Source organism: Natrix helvetica (genome assembly GCF_964273705.1).
Source record: "Natrix helvetica genome assembly, chromosome: 1".
Lineage (NCBI taxonomy): Eukaryota > Metazoa > Chordata > Lepidosauria > Squamata > Natricidae > Natrix > Natrix helvetica.
In genome coordinates this window covers 185,663,849-185,681,198 of record NC_138548.1, presented here as the reverse complement: position 1 = coordinate 185,681,198, position 17,350 = coordinate 185,663,849, and the positions used below count along the sequence as shown (strand labels likewise).

The 17,350-nt window shown below is 39.3% G+C and overlaps 1 protein-coding gene across 1 annotated transcript in view; it reads right to left on the bottom strand.

The window, feature by feature from the left end:
* UNC80 (unc-80 homolog, NALCN channel complex subunit) overlaps positions 1-17,350 on the bottom strand; it is a 167,601-nt gene that overhangs the window by 49,127 nt on the left and 101,124 nt on the right. The window contains exons 35-39 of the mRNA XM_081957199.1: positions 15,427-15,527; positions 8,684-8,770; positions 6,030-6,213; positions 4,817-4,911; positions 4,025-4,114 (exon numbers count right to left, since the gene is read on the bottom strand). Coding sequence (XP_081813325.1) covers positions 4,025-4,114; positions 4,817-4,911; positions 6,030-6,213; positions 8,684-8,770; positions 15,427-15,527 — 557 coding nt within the window. The remainder of the gene's footprint in view (positions 1-4,024; positions 4,115-4,816; positions 4,912-6,029; positions 6,214-8,683; positions 8,771-15,426; positions 15,528-17,350) is intronic.

The following is a 17,350-nucleotide window of genomic DNA, read 5'->3' as shown; positions in this document are numbered from 1 at the left end:
TCTTTTACATAGGTTGATAACTGGTTAAGAAACAGGAGAGAGAAAAAGAATAAATGGTCAACTTTTATACTGGTGATATATGCATAGTGTGAACTCCTAGGGATCAATATTGGGACTGATGGGACTAAGCTGGCAGGAATAGCCAAAACCCTAGAAGACAGGCTCAAACTCCAGATGGATTTTTACAGACTTGAACACTAGGCCCTACCTAACAAAATGAAATCCAATGTGGAGAAAAGCAAGGTTTTACACTTAGGCAAGAAAAAGAAGTGGGGGGGGGGGAGTCAACCAACTGTTGTAAGTACAGATTAGGTAAAACCTGGCTCAACAGCAGTAACTGCAAGTGGGATCTTGGAGTCCTAGTGGACCAACACTTAAATATGAGCCAGCATTGTGCAGCAGCCACCAAAAAAGTCAATACAGTCCTAGGCTGCATTAATAGAAGGATAGAATCGAGAACGTGGGAAGTATTAGTACTGCTTTATAAAGCCTTAGTAAGACCACGCTTGGAAAACTGCATCCAGTTTTGGTCACCACAATATAAACAAAGATGTTGAGATTCTGAAAAGAGTGCAGAGAAGAGCAACCAGAGAAGAGTGATTAGGGCCCTGGAGTCTAAAACATATAAAGAATGGTTGCAAAAATTGGGTATGTCTAGTCTAGTGAAAAGAAGGACTAGGGATGACATGATAGAAGTGTTTCAGAAGAGGGTTTAGTTTATTTTTCAAAGCACCAAAAGGCAAATCAAGAAACATTGGGTAGAAACTAAACAAGAAGAGAAGCAATTTAGAATTAAGGAGAAATTTCCTAACAGTGAGAACAATCAGCCAGTGGAACAGCTTGCTTTCAGAAGTTGTGGGTGCTCTCCATCACTGGAGTCTTTTAAGAAGAGTCTGGACAGCCATTTGTCTGAAATGGTATAGGATTTCCTGCTTGTAAGGGATTAGACTAGAAGACTTCCAAGCTCCCATCCAAATCTGTTATTGTATAGTTTAATCTATAGGTTTCCCCCCATTATACAGAAATGGTATAAAAAGTGAGAGTTGAGCAGTGTTGATAATACCATAATATTTAGAGCAGCAAAATACAAAAGGGACCGTGAAAATCCTCCCAAAAACCTTCCCAGACTGAAGCAATGAGCTTCAAAATGACATGTAAAATTATGCATATTAGCCCAAAATATCCAAGCTTCATTGAAATATAAATGGGATCTGAATTGCTAGTGATTGATCAAGAAAGAGGTCTTCAAAAAGCATGCAATTTCATGCTTGGAACTATTAGTAAAGAACTATTAGTAACTCTTTGTAAAGAAGTTGAAAATAAAAATATAATAATGCCCTTATATAAATCTGTGGTGAGATTATATTTGGAATATTGCACATGGTTTCGGTCATCACATCTTAGAGATATTACAAAGATATGAAACATACAATCAAAATAATTAGGGGTCTGAAACAACTTTCCTACCAAGAAAGAATGCAACAATTTGAGCTTCTTTTTAACTTGGAATAAGAAAGTAAGTAGAAACATAATAGGAATATGTATATAAAATCTGCTCTGCTCGTCCAACCCAGATGACCTGAGACAAGCAATTAAGAGTTGACCTAGAATTTCACAGCTGCCATGATAGCCATAGGCTTACTCTCAGACCATCACGGGCTCTACTCCATGGAGCCAGCATTTTTTAGTAACCAATTCTGCACACAAGGACCTATTACAATTTCTCAGAAGCCTTCTGGGGCCATCAGGGTCCCTGCTGTGAGATGGGAGGTTATGTTAATCATTTAAACAAACAAACAACAGTCTGCCGGTTATTATCTATAGAGCCAGATATGATTTGGGCTTGGATACTTTCAAAATCCTATAGAGAATATGCTCATTCAATACAAACCAAAAGAAATGACGCTGCAAGTCCGTCCGCATTTCTGGAAGTAGAAATGAGCATTTCTGTGGTAATCCTTCTCTAGCCCCACCCTTGAAATTGGGAGAGTTCACTCCCTTATAATATTTGGGAGGATAATTGAAACACTGCTATTCCACAAGTACTTTGGGAAATAAATGTTATTTCCAACATAGAAGTAGGTTACCCAGTAAGCTTTTATCAGAGAGTTTATGTTTCATTGTTACCTTTTCTAATATTAATAACCAATCTGCTAGTTTGGTCATCATTGTTTCTTATTTTTGCATTATTGTTGCACTTGTAAGCCTTAGAGTCTATGACTGAAACAACATAGAGATTTTGAAAATACATGGAAAGAAAGAAAGAAAGAAAGAAAGAAAGAAAGAAAGAAAGAAAGAAAGAAAGAAGAAAGAAAGAAAGAAAGAAAGAAAGAAAGAAAATATTTTCACAGTGTTTTATGCATTGCCAGACATAACCACCAATGAGTCCAATGGATCTTACTTCCAGTAGACAGAACAACATTGTCAGGAGGGACCTTGGAGGTCTTCTAGTCCAAGCTCCCACTCAGGCTGGAAACTCTATACTATTTCAGACAAATGGTTGTCCAATCTCTTCTTTAAAACTTCCAGTATTATGCACCCACAATTTCAGGGCCCATACATATTATTATTAGATTATATTAGGTTTAGGTTTAGGTTTATTGGACTTATATGCCGCCCTTCTCCCAAAGGACTCAGGGCGGCGTACAACATAAAAACACATATTACAAAAGTTAAAAGAAAGATTAAATAGAATATCCAAAAAACCCAATAGACATTTACAATGAATTTAGAAATTAAATTAAAATTAACAATTAAAATTAATAATTTATTTTATTCAGGCCAGGCCGGCTTGCTGGAAAAGCCAGCTTTTTAGGGTGCGACAGAAGGACCGGAGGTCGGGAATTATGCGAAGCTCCGGGGGCAGCTCATTCCAAAGGGAAGGCGCTCTCACAGAGAAGGCTCTCCCCCTGGGTGTCGCCAGCTGACACTGTCTGGCCGACGGCACCCTGAGAAGGCCAACTCAGTGGGATCGTACTGGACAGTGGGAGGCTACCGGTGGCAGTAGGTGATCTCACAAGTACCCTGGGCCTAAGCCATGGAGCGCTTTAAAGATCATAATTAACACCTTGAATCGCACTCGGAAAACAACCAGCAACCAGTGCAGGCCCCTAAAAGGGGTGTAACATGGGAGCATCTAGGTAACCCAGACAACCTGCGCGGCCGCATTCTGGACCAGCTGAAGCTTCCGGGTGCTCTTCAAGGGCAGCCCCACGTAGAGAGCGTTACAGTAGTCCAGGTGGGAAAGGATGAGGGTGTGAATGACTGTGCATAGGACATCCTGATCCAGGAAGGGGCACAACTGACATACCAGGCGAACCTGGTAAAAGGCCCCCCTTGTCACGGTCATCAGGTGTTCTTCTAAACTAAGCCGCGTATCCAGGAGGACTCCCAGATTGCGGACCCTCTCTGAGGGGGCTAAAATTTCTCCCCCTATCATCAAAGATGGTTCAAGATGCACAAATCTGGATGACGGGAACCACAGCCACTCGATCTTGGAGGGATTGAGCTTGAGCCTCTTCGTCCCCATGCAGATCCGTACAGCCTCCAGGCATCGGAACATCACGCCGAGGGCATCGTTTGGGTGGTTTGGGGTAGAGATGAAAAGTTGGGTATCATCAGCGTATTGATGATACCTTACCCCCAAACCACGGATGATCTCGCTCAGCGGTTTCATGTATATGTTGAACAGGAGGGGTGAAAGAACCGATCCCTGGGGCACCCCACAAGTGAGGCGCCTCGGGGTCGATCTCTGCCTTCCAGTCAACACAAACTGCGATGGATCTGACAAGTAGGAGGAGAATCACCGCAAAATGGTGCCCCCCCACTCCCAACCCCCCGGGTCGTCGCAGTAAGATACCATGGTTGATGGTATCGAAAGCCGCCGAGAGGTTTAATAGGACCAGGACAGAGGAACAACCCCTGTCCCTATTAAACTTTCATATTAGTATATCCAAAATGTCACTAGTTGATAAGATTTTCAATTACAATTAATAAGTAACATTGGAATATAAAACTATCTCACCTTATTATAATGAATAAGATTCCACCGTTTATCCATTAAAAAATAGTTGGAAGACTGGGATTCAGGTATGTTAAAAAATTCCAGACATTCCTAGCACATAAAGACATAAGCATAAGGTAATATTGGTTGATCACATGTTCTTCAATTTAGAAAAATATTTATTTTAAATGTATTTTCCTCAGGTAACTGTGGCTATATCTCTGAATCTTAATAAAAATTAGCTGTCAAGCCCTGCACTGCTACTAAGGCAGTTTTTAGTTAATTAGTGATGCCACTTATGATTGTAACATGATTTTTTAAACCCACTGTCATCTTGAATTAATTTCCAAAATCACAATGGAAAGTGATATAATATGCTTACTTCATATAGAAGGCCTACTATGGAAATGAGTCTTCTGAGTAATTGAAAGTGCAATAACTAACTAGCTAACTAACTAACAATTAAATGTCCAGCAAAGTCACTGATAACAGGTCACTCTTATACGGTAACTGCCTTGTTTACTATGCATCTGAGGTAATTTGTAAGACGAATATTATATTATAGGAGAAAAATATGTATGATGATCTTTTCACATATTAAAATGTAAAGAAGCTGCTAAATCACACTTTCAATACATAATTTTGTAAAGACCTAATTCATAAATAGGTACAGGAGCACAGGCCTGCATGTTATTCCTGATCAATCTTTCTGCCACAAGCTAAGAAGGTTAATGAAGGAGCTTTAATACTGGAAGGCTGGAAAATACAACCAACAAAACTTTTTTGTCAATATTATTTTAATAATTTGCCAACCTTTAAAAGAGCTTCAAACTGGGTGTCTTCATGGACTGGTAGCTGGGTTGGGATATCACATTCATTCTGCCCATGAACTACTAGGGTCTTGGTACCTTTAAAAGCATTGATATAGTAAAATGTTTGTTTACAAAAAATATACTTTTGGAATCCTGGATAGATAAAAATAAATTACTTTATGTCTTAGTCTCCTTCTGAGTTGCTTAGAACATTTTAGATGCTTCTTATTCCGTTACCATTTTTGCTTCTGTACAATATAGTTCAGCTGAAAAAGAGTGACTGTATTGTACAGGGATATTCAGAGAAGCCTCACTGAGAATTTCTCCCTCTCTCTTACCATGCCCAGTATTATGATATTATGCAATGCTGGCTTTCATACATGTGCAGACATTTTTCTTCAAGCATGTGGCTATAGCTAAGAAGAAAAGGTAATCCACTTTAGGCTGTAATTGCTAAATGTATAACACTCTTTATTGTTATTAATATAGAGGGGATTTAAAAATAATAATCATGGGGGCTTAATGCAAAATATAATTTTCCAGAACAAGGGTTGTTTGTTTGGCTTGCTCATTCAAATCAAAGTAAGTAAGGGAAGCCTTTCTATTAGTTTTATTTTGTTCAAGCTAAGGAACCTATGCAAAATATGAATTGCAATTCATGGAGCTTTTTATGTGAAACTGTTCTTGGTGATAATCCAGCACTTATAGTCTGGCCAATTACAAAATTGTATCAATTAACACAAACCATTTTCCTAGACTATTTGTGTCTCATTAAGGCTCAAAGACTATCACACAGGATGTCAATTCTTTATATAAACATAGGTCACAACATATTATAGATGATATAGTCCATTTGCCCAATAGACTTGAGGAAGGAGTAAAGGACAGCCAAAGAAGTTGACCATCACTTTCTCACCAAAAAAATCATGACTATTTTGGTTAGTAGGTAGACAAAAATAAAAATTCAAAAATAAAACAAAGATTTTACACACATTTAAAAATATCTTTCAGACTTTCCTTTCAGATTTTCCCTTTCATTTAGGAATGTCAATGACAGGCAGAAATCCATATACTGAGTCTAAGATTTACATCCCCTTTCACTCAGGCTATGTTGATGAGTTTAGAAAATGATTTTGAAGAAACATATTATTATTATAGTTACAAAATAAAGATCAAATGCCAGCAAAGGGAAATAAAAACAATGCCTTCCATACCTGGCATTGAGGCAGTAACCAGAAGCTTCACCTCACATTGTTCTTTCTTCATAGTTTGTTTGAGATCCTTGAAGAACAATCCTTCCACATAGCCCACCACTTCCCAAAGAAAGGTCAGAGTGGCTGAAATGGCATCCATGCCCCATTCACATGGTGTGCGCACAAAATACATGATCAGTCCCACCTATGAATCATAAAGTACACAATCTTTATTCCAATCTATAGCAGCAGCTAAGTAGATGGCCAGTGATAAATATGAACATGTGTAAGATTGAGCCAGTCTTTCTCTGTCAGTAATTGTAGTTTGTGCATTGAAAATCTGAGAGGCTATTCCTACCAAAGGAAATATATGGAATAATTTACAAACTTAATTAAAATACTATGATGGAATTAAAAAATAAATAAATATAAGACATCTATAATATCAATCTCACTTTTATATTCTCCATAAAGTTCAAATGAAGAAAACCCACTGCAAAAAATGCCAGAAAATGTTATGGCAAGGTTAACATTAAGGCTTGTGCAAATCCTTTGAAAGAGATGCTCTGCTGTACTTGGGAACAAAGCACCTGTCTTCAAATCACTGACACAATCACATCTTTTTTCTAGCTTAATGAACTACTTCAAAGACTCCTCTCATGTTACTTTTGTGAAAAGCCATTTTATTTGGCTCCCAGCAGAATGAGAAAAGTAATATTTGCATCAATCAAATAGAACTCAATGAAGAGTAGGAACGTTCCCCAGTTTCTCAGTGTCTATTGCTAATTTTTCAAAGAAGAGTGAAGAAAGCAAGATAGGTAGTCTGATCATATGACAATTGTAAGACTATAGCATTCTACTAAAACAAGGGTATATAACTGTGCCACATGAAAAATTACAGCTATTATTTATTTATTTATTAAATATATATATGCTGCCCCTCATTGTTTCAAAGAAGAAACTGACAGGTCAGGGGTGGGTTCCGGCTGCCATTATTACCGGTTCGGCACCTGAAAAATTTTGTGCTCCACACGTGCATTTGTACATTTGCACTTAAAATGATCTGTGCATGTGCACATTAAAAAAGGAATAAAAATTATATTTTACAATACAATACAATACAATAGTAGAGTTGGAAGGGACCTTGGAGGTCTTCTAGTCCAACCCCCTGCCTAGGCAGGAAACCCTATACCGTTTCAGACAAATAGCTATCCAACATCTTCTTAAAGACTTCCAGTGTTGGGGCATTCACAACTTCTGGAGGCAAGCTGTTCCACTGATTAATTGTTCTCACTGTCAGGAAATTCCTCCTCAGTTCTAAATTGCTTCTCTCCTTGATTAGTTTCCACCCATTGCTTCTTGTTCTACCCTCAGGTGCTTTGGAGAATAGTTTGACTCCCTCTTCTTTGTGGCAACCTCTGAGATATTGGAATAATGCTATCATGTCTCCCCTAGTCCTTCTTTCTCTTAAGCTAAACATACCCAGTTCCTGCAACCGTTCTTCATATGTTTTAGTCTCCAGTCCCCTAATCATCTTTGTTGCTCTTCTCTGCACTCTTTCTAGAGTCTCCACATCTTTTTTACATCGTGGCGACCAGAACTGAATGCAGTATTCCAAGTGTGGCCTTACCAAGGCATTATAAAGTGGTATTAACACTTCACGTGATCTTGATTCTATCCCTCTGTTGATGCAGCCTAGAACTGTGTTGGCTTTTTTGGCAGCTGCTGCACACTGCTGGCTCATATTTAAATGGTTGTCCACTAGGACTCCAAGATCCCTTTCACAGTTACTACTACTGAGTAAGGTATCACCTATACTGTACCTGTGCATTTTTTCAATGACAATTGTTCTGTGCATGTGCAAAACAGAAAATCAAGATGGTGCCGATGACGATAGAACCGGTACGGTCACGTGTCTGCCGGAGTTTCTACCTATTTGGCCGAACCGGACCGAATAGGTAGGAACTCACCTCTGGGACAGATGCTGCTGAAGGTTACGGTAGATTCATTGGTTTTGCTGTGCATTGCAGAGAGCTGGATCCCTATGTTACTTTCCAACTTCCCAATTCTATGATTCTGTGAGACAAATAGAGGCAGTAAACCAGAAAAAGGCAGTAAGCTTTGAAAGCTTTCTGTACATCTAATTTGTCCTCCAAATTCTTGAAGAAGTAAGGATAAAAAAATAATTATACGCTTTTGAGCATTTCAAATTTGATCTTAACTTTAAGAATGAAATAAGAGTGACAGCACATAAAAAATTTATCTTTTGGAAAGGTCCATAGAGGGTCTTACTAACTCTGAAATATGCATCATAGATATGATCACCACAAGGAGTAACTTCTTCAGCAAAAAGAAATAGCTGAATTTTTTAAAACCCTTCCTTTTTACAGTCCTGCAATCCCTATTCGGGGTAGAGTCAAGGTGACTGGATGGAGCTGAGCATTAATGTTTCAGAATATAACTGCCTGAAGTTCGATGCATACACTAGAGAAATTCAGTTACATTTTTGATCTTCAGAAAATCAAAGCTAAATACCTAGAAAACATATTGACTATAAGAAAAACTGTGCAGGGGCTGTATTTCTTTCATTCAAAATTCACAATTGTCCATGCCTTAGATAAGGGCATAATTAATTCTTACAGTATGGGTTCTGCCCAGGATTCAGAAGAACATACCAAGTAATTGAAGAGGATATGGGATGTCTGAGCAGGAAAGTCTCCAATGTTCAATAAAAGTTTCCTCAGCATATACATCAATTCATCCTGCAGTCAGAGCAGAATTTTTCAATTTTGTTATAGCATTGCAGTCAATTTCACAACTTGCACAGGGATCAATTAGTATACTCTAAGGTGACATAAAATTAAAATCCTTACAAGTTGCATAGGAGAGATGTAACTAGTCTCTAGTCTTATCTTAAAATGTTGGATCTCCTTATGTACTTTTATTGTATTAGATGTTAACTAGTTTATCTCTAACTTGAATGAACCTTGAGCATCCTTCTCTGGCATTGGCAGGAGACTGGAGATGTTGCCTTCATTTTATATTGAATGCACTGAATTCTAATACAGGTCTCTCAGTTGTATCTGGTTAATATTAAACATGATTTATTTTAAAAAGTCATAAATTTAAAGTTGGATTATTTCAATAAAACACAGTAAAGATTCACTGCTTTTTATTTTGATTCAGTCAAATTAATCTAAAGTGAATTTCAGACAGATATATTTTCCTCATCTTTTCCTTACAACTATACTGATGAAGCAGAAGGAAGGGAGACAGTACAAATCTGAGACCTATTTATGCCTTCATAAATTGTATTTTATTATTAGTTCCAACTAAGACAGGAACACATTGGGGTTTTTTTAAGCCAAGGGCCAGATTCCACCTGTTAGAAGCCATGCTTCGATATGAACAGGGCCAGGATAAAATTTAATTTGAATTAAATGCAATTTATTTAGCACAGGATTAATTTTTGTCTTTTTAATAATTTCCACATTTGTTACATTAAAAATTACAACTGGGTGACAGAGGTCTCTCTAGGACTTTTTAAAGATACACACCCACAAACACTGGTGGTCTTGCATTGCGGGTGTCACACAGTTCTATCCTCTTCTCACCACCACTTTAACAACTATAATGATTACTATAACAACTTTATATTGCCACTGTGTTGTGAGAGAGATGTTGTCAATGTCATGTCTTGGAGTCTAAAGACTGTGTGGGTCTGAATGGAAAAGAACAGACTGAAGCTGTTTTCTTCCATCCAAATGAGATGAAGTTGCTGTATGCACATCAGGGTTTTCTGTCAACACCAGGATTATCTCTGTATGGGCATTAACTAAGACTGATTAATAATTCAGGAATCCTTCTAGACTCCTGTTTGAACAAAAGGTGGAAATTTTGCCCAGCTTTGGCTGATGCATCAATTTCAATCCTATCTGGTATACAGTGACTCATCTTCATTACCAGCCAGATGGACTACTGCAATATGCAGTACTTTAAATGAGCTACCCTCAATTTCTGAATTACTTAGAAATTGCCAATTGACCAAAATGCAGTGGCAAATGCAAACTCTGCATTGGTTGTCATTTGGTCCCTGGGTACAATTTAAAATGCTGGTAATGACTATTTAGCCCTTCATGGCATCGCACCTGGGTATCATCAAGAGTGCCTGCTCCTGCTATAATAAATCTAACCCATTAGTTCCTTTAGGAAGAAACTTTTTTAAAGCAATCTTCTAATATAATTTTTTGTATAAAGTTTTTTATTTTTTCATTTTCATAACATATAACCACATGTATACTATTACATAGCCAACATCGTATTGTATTATTAAATGTTTATATCAATTCATCTTACCATCAACTCCCAAAAACAATTTTTGGCTCTTCTGCTCTCCATACACCATATTTGTCACTTTCTTCCCCCTCTCTCCTCCTCCTCCCTATCTCCTTTCTTCCCTCTGCCATCCTTCTCTTCTCTACTTCCCCTTCCTCTCTCCTTCTCCGCTCTTCCCTTTCCACTCCTTCTTTCTCTCCTCCTCTTCCTTCCCCTGCCCTCTCTCCTATCCCTCTCTTCTTCCCTTACCTCTCTACTCTACTTCACACTCTTCATCTCATTTACTTGGTGTATTTTAGCTTCTAAGCAAGCTCAATTTTATGTTGATGGTATTTATCATTCCTTTTCAATATACATATTTAGTTTTAACATATATCTTCCTCCTTTTTTAAAAAAAGAGAGAGGAAAAAATGTATACATATATAGTAATTGTATTTTTAAACATCCCTCCCCCCTAAGCCTAATTTTGGCCGAGATGTAGACCTGGTTACAATTCCCAGGTATTCTCATCATTATATTTATATAGTTATGCATCCTTACATGCCACCAATTTCTTTTTTTTTTAAACAAAGTTTTATTGGTTTTTTTAAAATTTTACAGGGAAAAAGGTAGTGGATAGGTACAAATTTTGGCGGTTGCAATGTGCGGTAGGTGCCCCCTCCCTCCATACTCAAAGTATACATTTACAGAAAATTCCATTACTAAATAGTAACATATAGTCAGCATATAAATTCAATTAATAATTTCGGTCAACTTATGTCAAGCAGATTTTCTTATTCATTTTTGTGATCTGAGTTTTCTCGGTGTCGCCCCATCTCCCCCCGCTGGCAGAGCTCCGGCCCCTCCCGCGTCCTGTGTATCTGGTGTAAGATCATCTGGTTTTTCTAAGAGAGCTTTGTTTTTTTCCATAAAGGCCTGTGCCTCTATGGGTGTATTAATTCTAACTCTTGTGTCCTCCCAGAATACTAGCATACTTTCAGGCATCAGCCATCTGAACCACACCCCCTTCTGGTATAATTTCTTTGCTAGCTGCGGATAGCTTTTTCTTTTTTCCCTCACTTTCTTGGGGATCTGTTTCAGAATGGTTATATGCCTGTCCTGGTATTTCAAATTTTGCCCCCTTTGTGCACTCAGAATTTCATCTCTTGTACTTTTTCTGAGAAATTTAATGTGTACCTCCCTGGGTACGTTGTGTGTTCTAACATACGCTGAATTCACTCTATAAACCAAATTTATTTCCCACCCCATCTGTTGTTTCTCTCTCTGGATGCATTCAGCCAAAATACTTGTCATAATGTCCCTTATATCTTCATCATCTGCTTCCACCACATTTTGAAATCTAAGATAAAAGGACATTCTCTCAAATTCTATTTTCATCTGTTGGGTATCAAGTTCTTTGTTCCCCTTCTGCACCCCTTCCATCCCCTCCCTCATCTCAGCCGTCCCACCCTCCAAAAGATCCAGTCTCTGTGAGTTTTTATTAATTTGGGCCTGGTTCTCTTTGATTTCTTCTTTCATCTCCTTTAGTTGTTTTTTTATTTCCTCTTGTCCCTGTAGAAGTTGCTGAAACATTTGTTGAAACTCAGTCTCTGTAGTTTTAGGTTGCATCAAAGCTGTTATCGTTGATTGTGTACTAGGACTGGACGTTGCAGATGTCGGGGCAGAGGCAGCAAAGCCAGGTTTTCCAGGAGGTGGTTTTTTAGGAGACATTGTTTGTGGAATAAAGAGTTCAGTCAGTACAGAGAGTGATCAGTCAGAGAGGTAGAACAACCAGGAGAGTCCAGGAGACAGAAGGTCCAGGCAGAAGATGATTTTTCTAATCACCCTGGCAATAGAGTAAAGTTTTTCACTCCAGGGAGTTCAAAAGGTAGCAATCAACAAGAGATTTGTCTGAGTAGCACGGAGACAAAGACCGGAAGCCTGAAGTTTTAAAGGTGGAGTCAGGTTTCACAGTTCATAAAGACAGCGGAAGTGTGCCATCTTGCCCTGCCAGCTTCGGGTTTGGAGGCATAACAAAGTTTTCAAAGTTTTCAAAACTTTCCAGATCATCATTCCATTGTAGATTTAAGTTCAAAATTCGCCATTAATAGGAGTGTGACATCCTTAGTTGGCTCTCCCTCCTCCTCCTTCCCTTGGGGCTGAGAGCGAAATTGTTTCAAGCCGCCTGTCCGAGGGGGGGGGGAAATCCCCCTCCCTCCAGTCGCGCTTCTCCAGCCAAGCCGAGAGTAAAGTTTAAACTGCTGGCAATTTTTCCAAATTAATGAAGGGGATGAGAGGGAGTTGTCGCCTCACCGCACCGCAGCCACGTCCTTCTGCTCATCTTTTTCTTCCGTCAGCCTCGCAGCGAAGACGCCGGAGCGTCCCCCATCATGCTCCCCGGTGCCTAGAGCAAGGCGGGGGCCCTCCGGCCGCCGCCGATCCAGGGGATCCCCCGCGGTGCCGCTCCTCCGGCAGGAGCCTCTACGGGGCGTCCTGTGCCCCCCAAGGAGTGGGGAGCTCACCGGGAAAGCGCGGGACGAGCAAAGCTTGCCCGTCGCCGTCAACCGCCAGAACCGGAAGTCACATGCCACCAATTTCTGAGTCTGTCTTTAAATCTCAATAGTTTCCCATTGTAAGTATATTTCATGTTCCCTCTCCATTTTCCCATATTTTGGTTTAGGTTACCCTTATTTGTCTATAAATAACAATCCTTGCTGTTCAATGTTCATTACAATTCCCTTAAGCTACTATATAGAATAACAGGAAGTACACATCTCACTTTGTTCATCATCTTAGAAGTTCTATATATGCCCATGTTTCATATATTTTAACCCATGCTTAATAGTCCTTCCATTGTCAATTCCATTATTCAATCAATTAGCAACTCAGTTTAATTATCATGTATAAAAGTGAATCACAAACCTAGGCTTTACAATCTCCCCATATCAGTTTCATATTTGTCCATATTCTATATATTTTAACATTTATTTAATTATCTTTCCATTATCATATTCAATTAGTTAGCAACAGAATTTTATTGTCATATTTAGGAGTAAACCCTTTTATCTCAGCTCTATATTTCCCCATATAACCATTTCTACTTGTCTGATTTTTTCCTAGTAAGTCTTTTGTCCCACTTCTCTATTCCTGCCTTCTCCCTTTTCTTTTCTTTGTTTTGACATGTCTACCCTCTTCAATTTTCCCCAAGCCACTGTCAAAGAAATCTTTTATATTTCCCTTTGTTGGGACATAACCTCGTTCTTCAGTTTTCCCTATGCAACTGTCAGCCTCTGTAAAATCTTTTGTCTGCTTTTTATTTCCTTTTGTTGGGACACATCCTCCCTTCTCAATTTTCCCTATACCACTGCCAAACCCAAAGAAGTTTTTTGTCTGCTTTTTATTTGCCACCGTTTCTACCTCTTCGTTATCCCTCCCCCCCTTCTTCCTTCCCTTCTTCTTTAAATTCCTGCTTCTCTGTGTTCAGAACTCTATTTAGGCTTGATTTTAATTATTTATGCATATTTTTTATAATTTCACGTAGTTCTTCAAATTCCCACCTCTCCATAACCAGTTCCAAGGTTACAGTTAGTTATATAGTTCTTATTTCAGAGTTCTGTTCCACCTTAAATTTATCTAATTCAGCTGCTGTGGAGAAGAGCGATGGAAACCATATTGGTGTTTTGTTCTTCCTTAATGTTATACAGTTCTTATTTCAAAGTTCTGGTCCACCTTAAATTTAGCTAATGTGAAAACGGAAGAGAAGCTGGAGCCATCTTGATCTTTTGCAAAGAAAAAAAAACTTTGTATTTTCCCAGTTCTTGATTTTTTATTATTTTTCCCTTGCTACCTTCCACCTCTCGTTGGTTATGGTTGCTCAAAACATATTAATTGGAACAAACTTGTGTACAGCCAAACTTGGGTATGTTTCTCTTTGCCTCCTGCTTTTCCAAGTTCTGATTTATGGCAGTTGGTTAATTAAATCTCCCGCACTGGCAAGATTAGGTTATTAGTTATCAGTGAGAAAATAGTGCTTTTTCCTTGATTTTTCTCCCTTGTTGCATTCCACCTCTCATTAATTGGAGTTGCTTAAAATATATTAGTTAGAAGAAATTCAGACAAAATAAATCACCTCGGAATGTTTGGTTTCTATTTCAAATCTAAAACCAAATTTAGAGTTTGTATTTGAGTGGGTTCATCACTTCTCTGCTTTCTCCCTTTCTGTCCAAATTGTTTGAAATGGCTTTTTGGGGGGGGCTAGTGTTTCAACCCTCCATTTTCCCTTTCTTTCTTTCCTTTTGCCAAAATCCAGATCTGTCTATTAATATTATTTGTATTCTCAAAATTCTTTGCCTTTTCCAAGTTTTGATTTATGACTGTGGGTTAAATGAATCTTCTTACCAGTCTTTCATCTATTCCTCATGCTCCTGTTCAGTTGCTTTGACTGGAAGCCAGCTTCTTGTGCAGCCATGTTGCCATGCTGCCACCCCTTCAGAGGGCAAATCTCTGATCTGCAAGGGACCCTCTGGGTCTGATTAGATGCTGCCCCTTCTTCGCCCCCCCCTCCAGAGGGGTTCTGATCCAAAAAGGATCTTGGAATTGGTTTGTCAGACAGGGTTCATGTGAGGCTCTTCAGAGCTCACATCCCCCATGTCTGTTCAGCTGGAGAACTTCCTGCTTCTCCAGGAAGAAACTATTTTTGATCTCACACTTCTGAGAGATGAGGGAGAGTAAACTAGAAGAAACTCCTTTGAAATAGCCTCCCTGTGGATATTAGGCTGAGCCATTATTGTTGACCTTTAGGGAGATGTTGAAAAAAAGTAAGATTTTTTTCTAATCTAAAAACTATGCCATTTTTAACTTTTTTTCATATGTTGCTGCTGCTTTTATTTTTTTTTGTTTTATGCTATCTTTAAGAGACATCATGGATGTTTTGATTGTTATATAATATACTATAGAAACAACTGATAGCCATTAGATTGCGCTTGGAATATATGTCATACAAACAAACAAACAAACAATATCTTGGGACTGCAAGTTACTCTCCCCTGGAAGAGGGTTTTGACTGAATTCTTATACATGTGTTTATGAAAAGCAGAATCTTTACCTGCCGATTACTGATAGTGAGTTTCTCCAGGAAATGTCGAAGAACTGTGGACGGATCTTCAATGAGACAGTTCCATAAGACTTGTTGAGCCACTGCACTCACTATATGAGACAAAAGGAGAAAACTTGTCTAGACCTGACTGGATAAATCAGTGCCTTCAATTGTAACCATTAGTGAAACTTTCAATCTTCACAGCAGAGAAATCTGTTCTGGCCAAACCATATACCAGTGATGGCGAACCTATGGCACGCGTGCCACAGGTGGCATGTGGAGCCATTTGTCAGGGCACACGAGGCGCTACCCTGTCAGCTGGCCGCTGAGTTCACCCTTTTTTAAAGCCATTTTTCGCCCTCCCCAGGCTCCAGAGGCTTTATAGGAGCCTGGGGAGGGCGAAAAGAGCCCCCCACCCCCCTGGAGGTCCTCCGAAGGCTTCAGGGACCATCTGGAGGCTTCCCTGAAGCCTTCGAGTGCTCCAAACGACCCTCCGAGCAAACCGGAAGTCACTTCCAGTTTGCTCAGAAAGTCATTTTGAGCGCTCCGAAGGCATCAGTGAAGCCTCCGGATGGTCCCTGAAGCCTTCGGAGGGCCTCCAAGGGGGTGGGGGGGCTCTTTTCGCCCTCCCCAGGCTCCTATAAAGCCTCTAGAGCCTTGGGAGGGTGAAAAAAAGCATGTAAAAATGGGGGGTCGCGCTTGTAGTGCGCTCATGCGCACTGGGGGGGTTGCGCATTGCATTATGGGTGTGGCACTCCTGCACATGACCCTCCTGCACTCCCCCCACTTGTGGCACACGAGCCAAAAAAGGTTTGCCATCGCTGCCCTATACCATATATATTGTTGGTCTAAGTTTGACATGACATTATTTGGTAATACGAGGTGTATCCAATGTGGTCCTAAACTCCTATTAAAGTTGGTAGTAGTATTTGATATGGAAAGAAACTGTTTACACATGACAATGGATACTTAACCAAATACAAACATGCTATTTTATGGCTTAGAAAAGGGCATGGCCTTAGTATATTGCTCTCAATGGAAATGGGAAGAGAGAACTTAGTTATGATGGAAAGCATAACTGTCTATAAATTCACATTTGCTTATTGTGGGAGATTTTTTTCTGCCTTTTTGTCTAAAAGAGGAAAAGAGCACAAATATCTCCAAGGAATGTATCACTGGAACACAAAACAAGACAACACAGCCCTTCTGTCCATTAAGAGAAAGTATCCGTGGATTCCCCTTCACCAAAAGATGCTAATGAGATATGATTTCAGATCTTTTGCTACTGCCAGCTATTTCATTGCAGCCACCTTCTGACCCTGGATTTTATCCAAATGACTGTGAAAAGTCAGCTGGAATCCTTGATCAAAAGTCAATGCGAAATTCCACATTCATGGAAACACTTCTTCAGAAGAAAAAGAGATTACCCTGAATAAACCAGTATCTGCAATTTTTGGTAGAATTCAATGCTGTCCACCATCATCTCTAACACTTATTCCAAACAGGCCATTCCATACTTCAGTGACAAACTATCAGAATCCATATGGAGGATCAGGGTAACTCCACAACAGACACAACCTGACACATACCTCCTCCAGATCAGTCTGGTTCCTTAAGCCTGCAGTATCTCTAAGAAGGCATGCAATATGTTGGAAAAAGTAGAAGCTGTTAACCTGAGATATTTTTACATGAAATCTTGGGAAGGATTGCTTAGGATCTTCAGTGTTGTGGGGCTGCTCTTAAGAATAACTATATTTATCTGCTTGTTGTGCTACACATGCTTTTTAATATGCAGCCAAAAGGGGTAATAAAGCAAAACTTGTCCCTACATTTTCATCAACATTAAAACTTGGGAGCAGTAAGTTACATTTCCCCATTCCATATTTGGGGAAGGGGTAAAATATGTAGAGTTTTACATTAAAGGTAAAGCTTA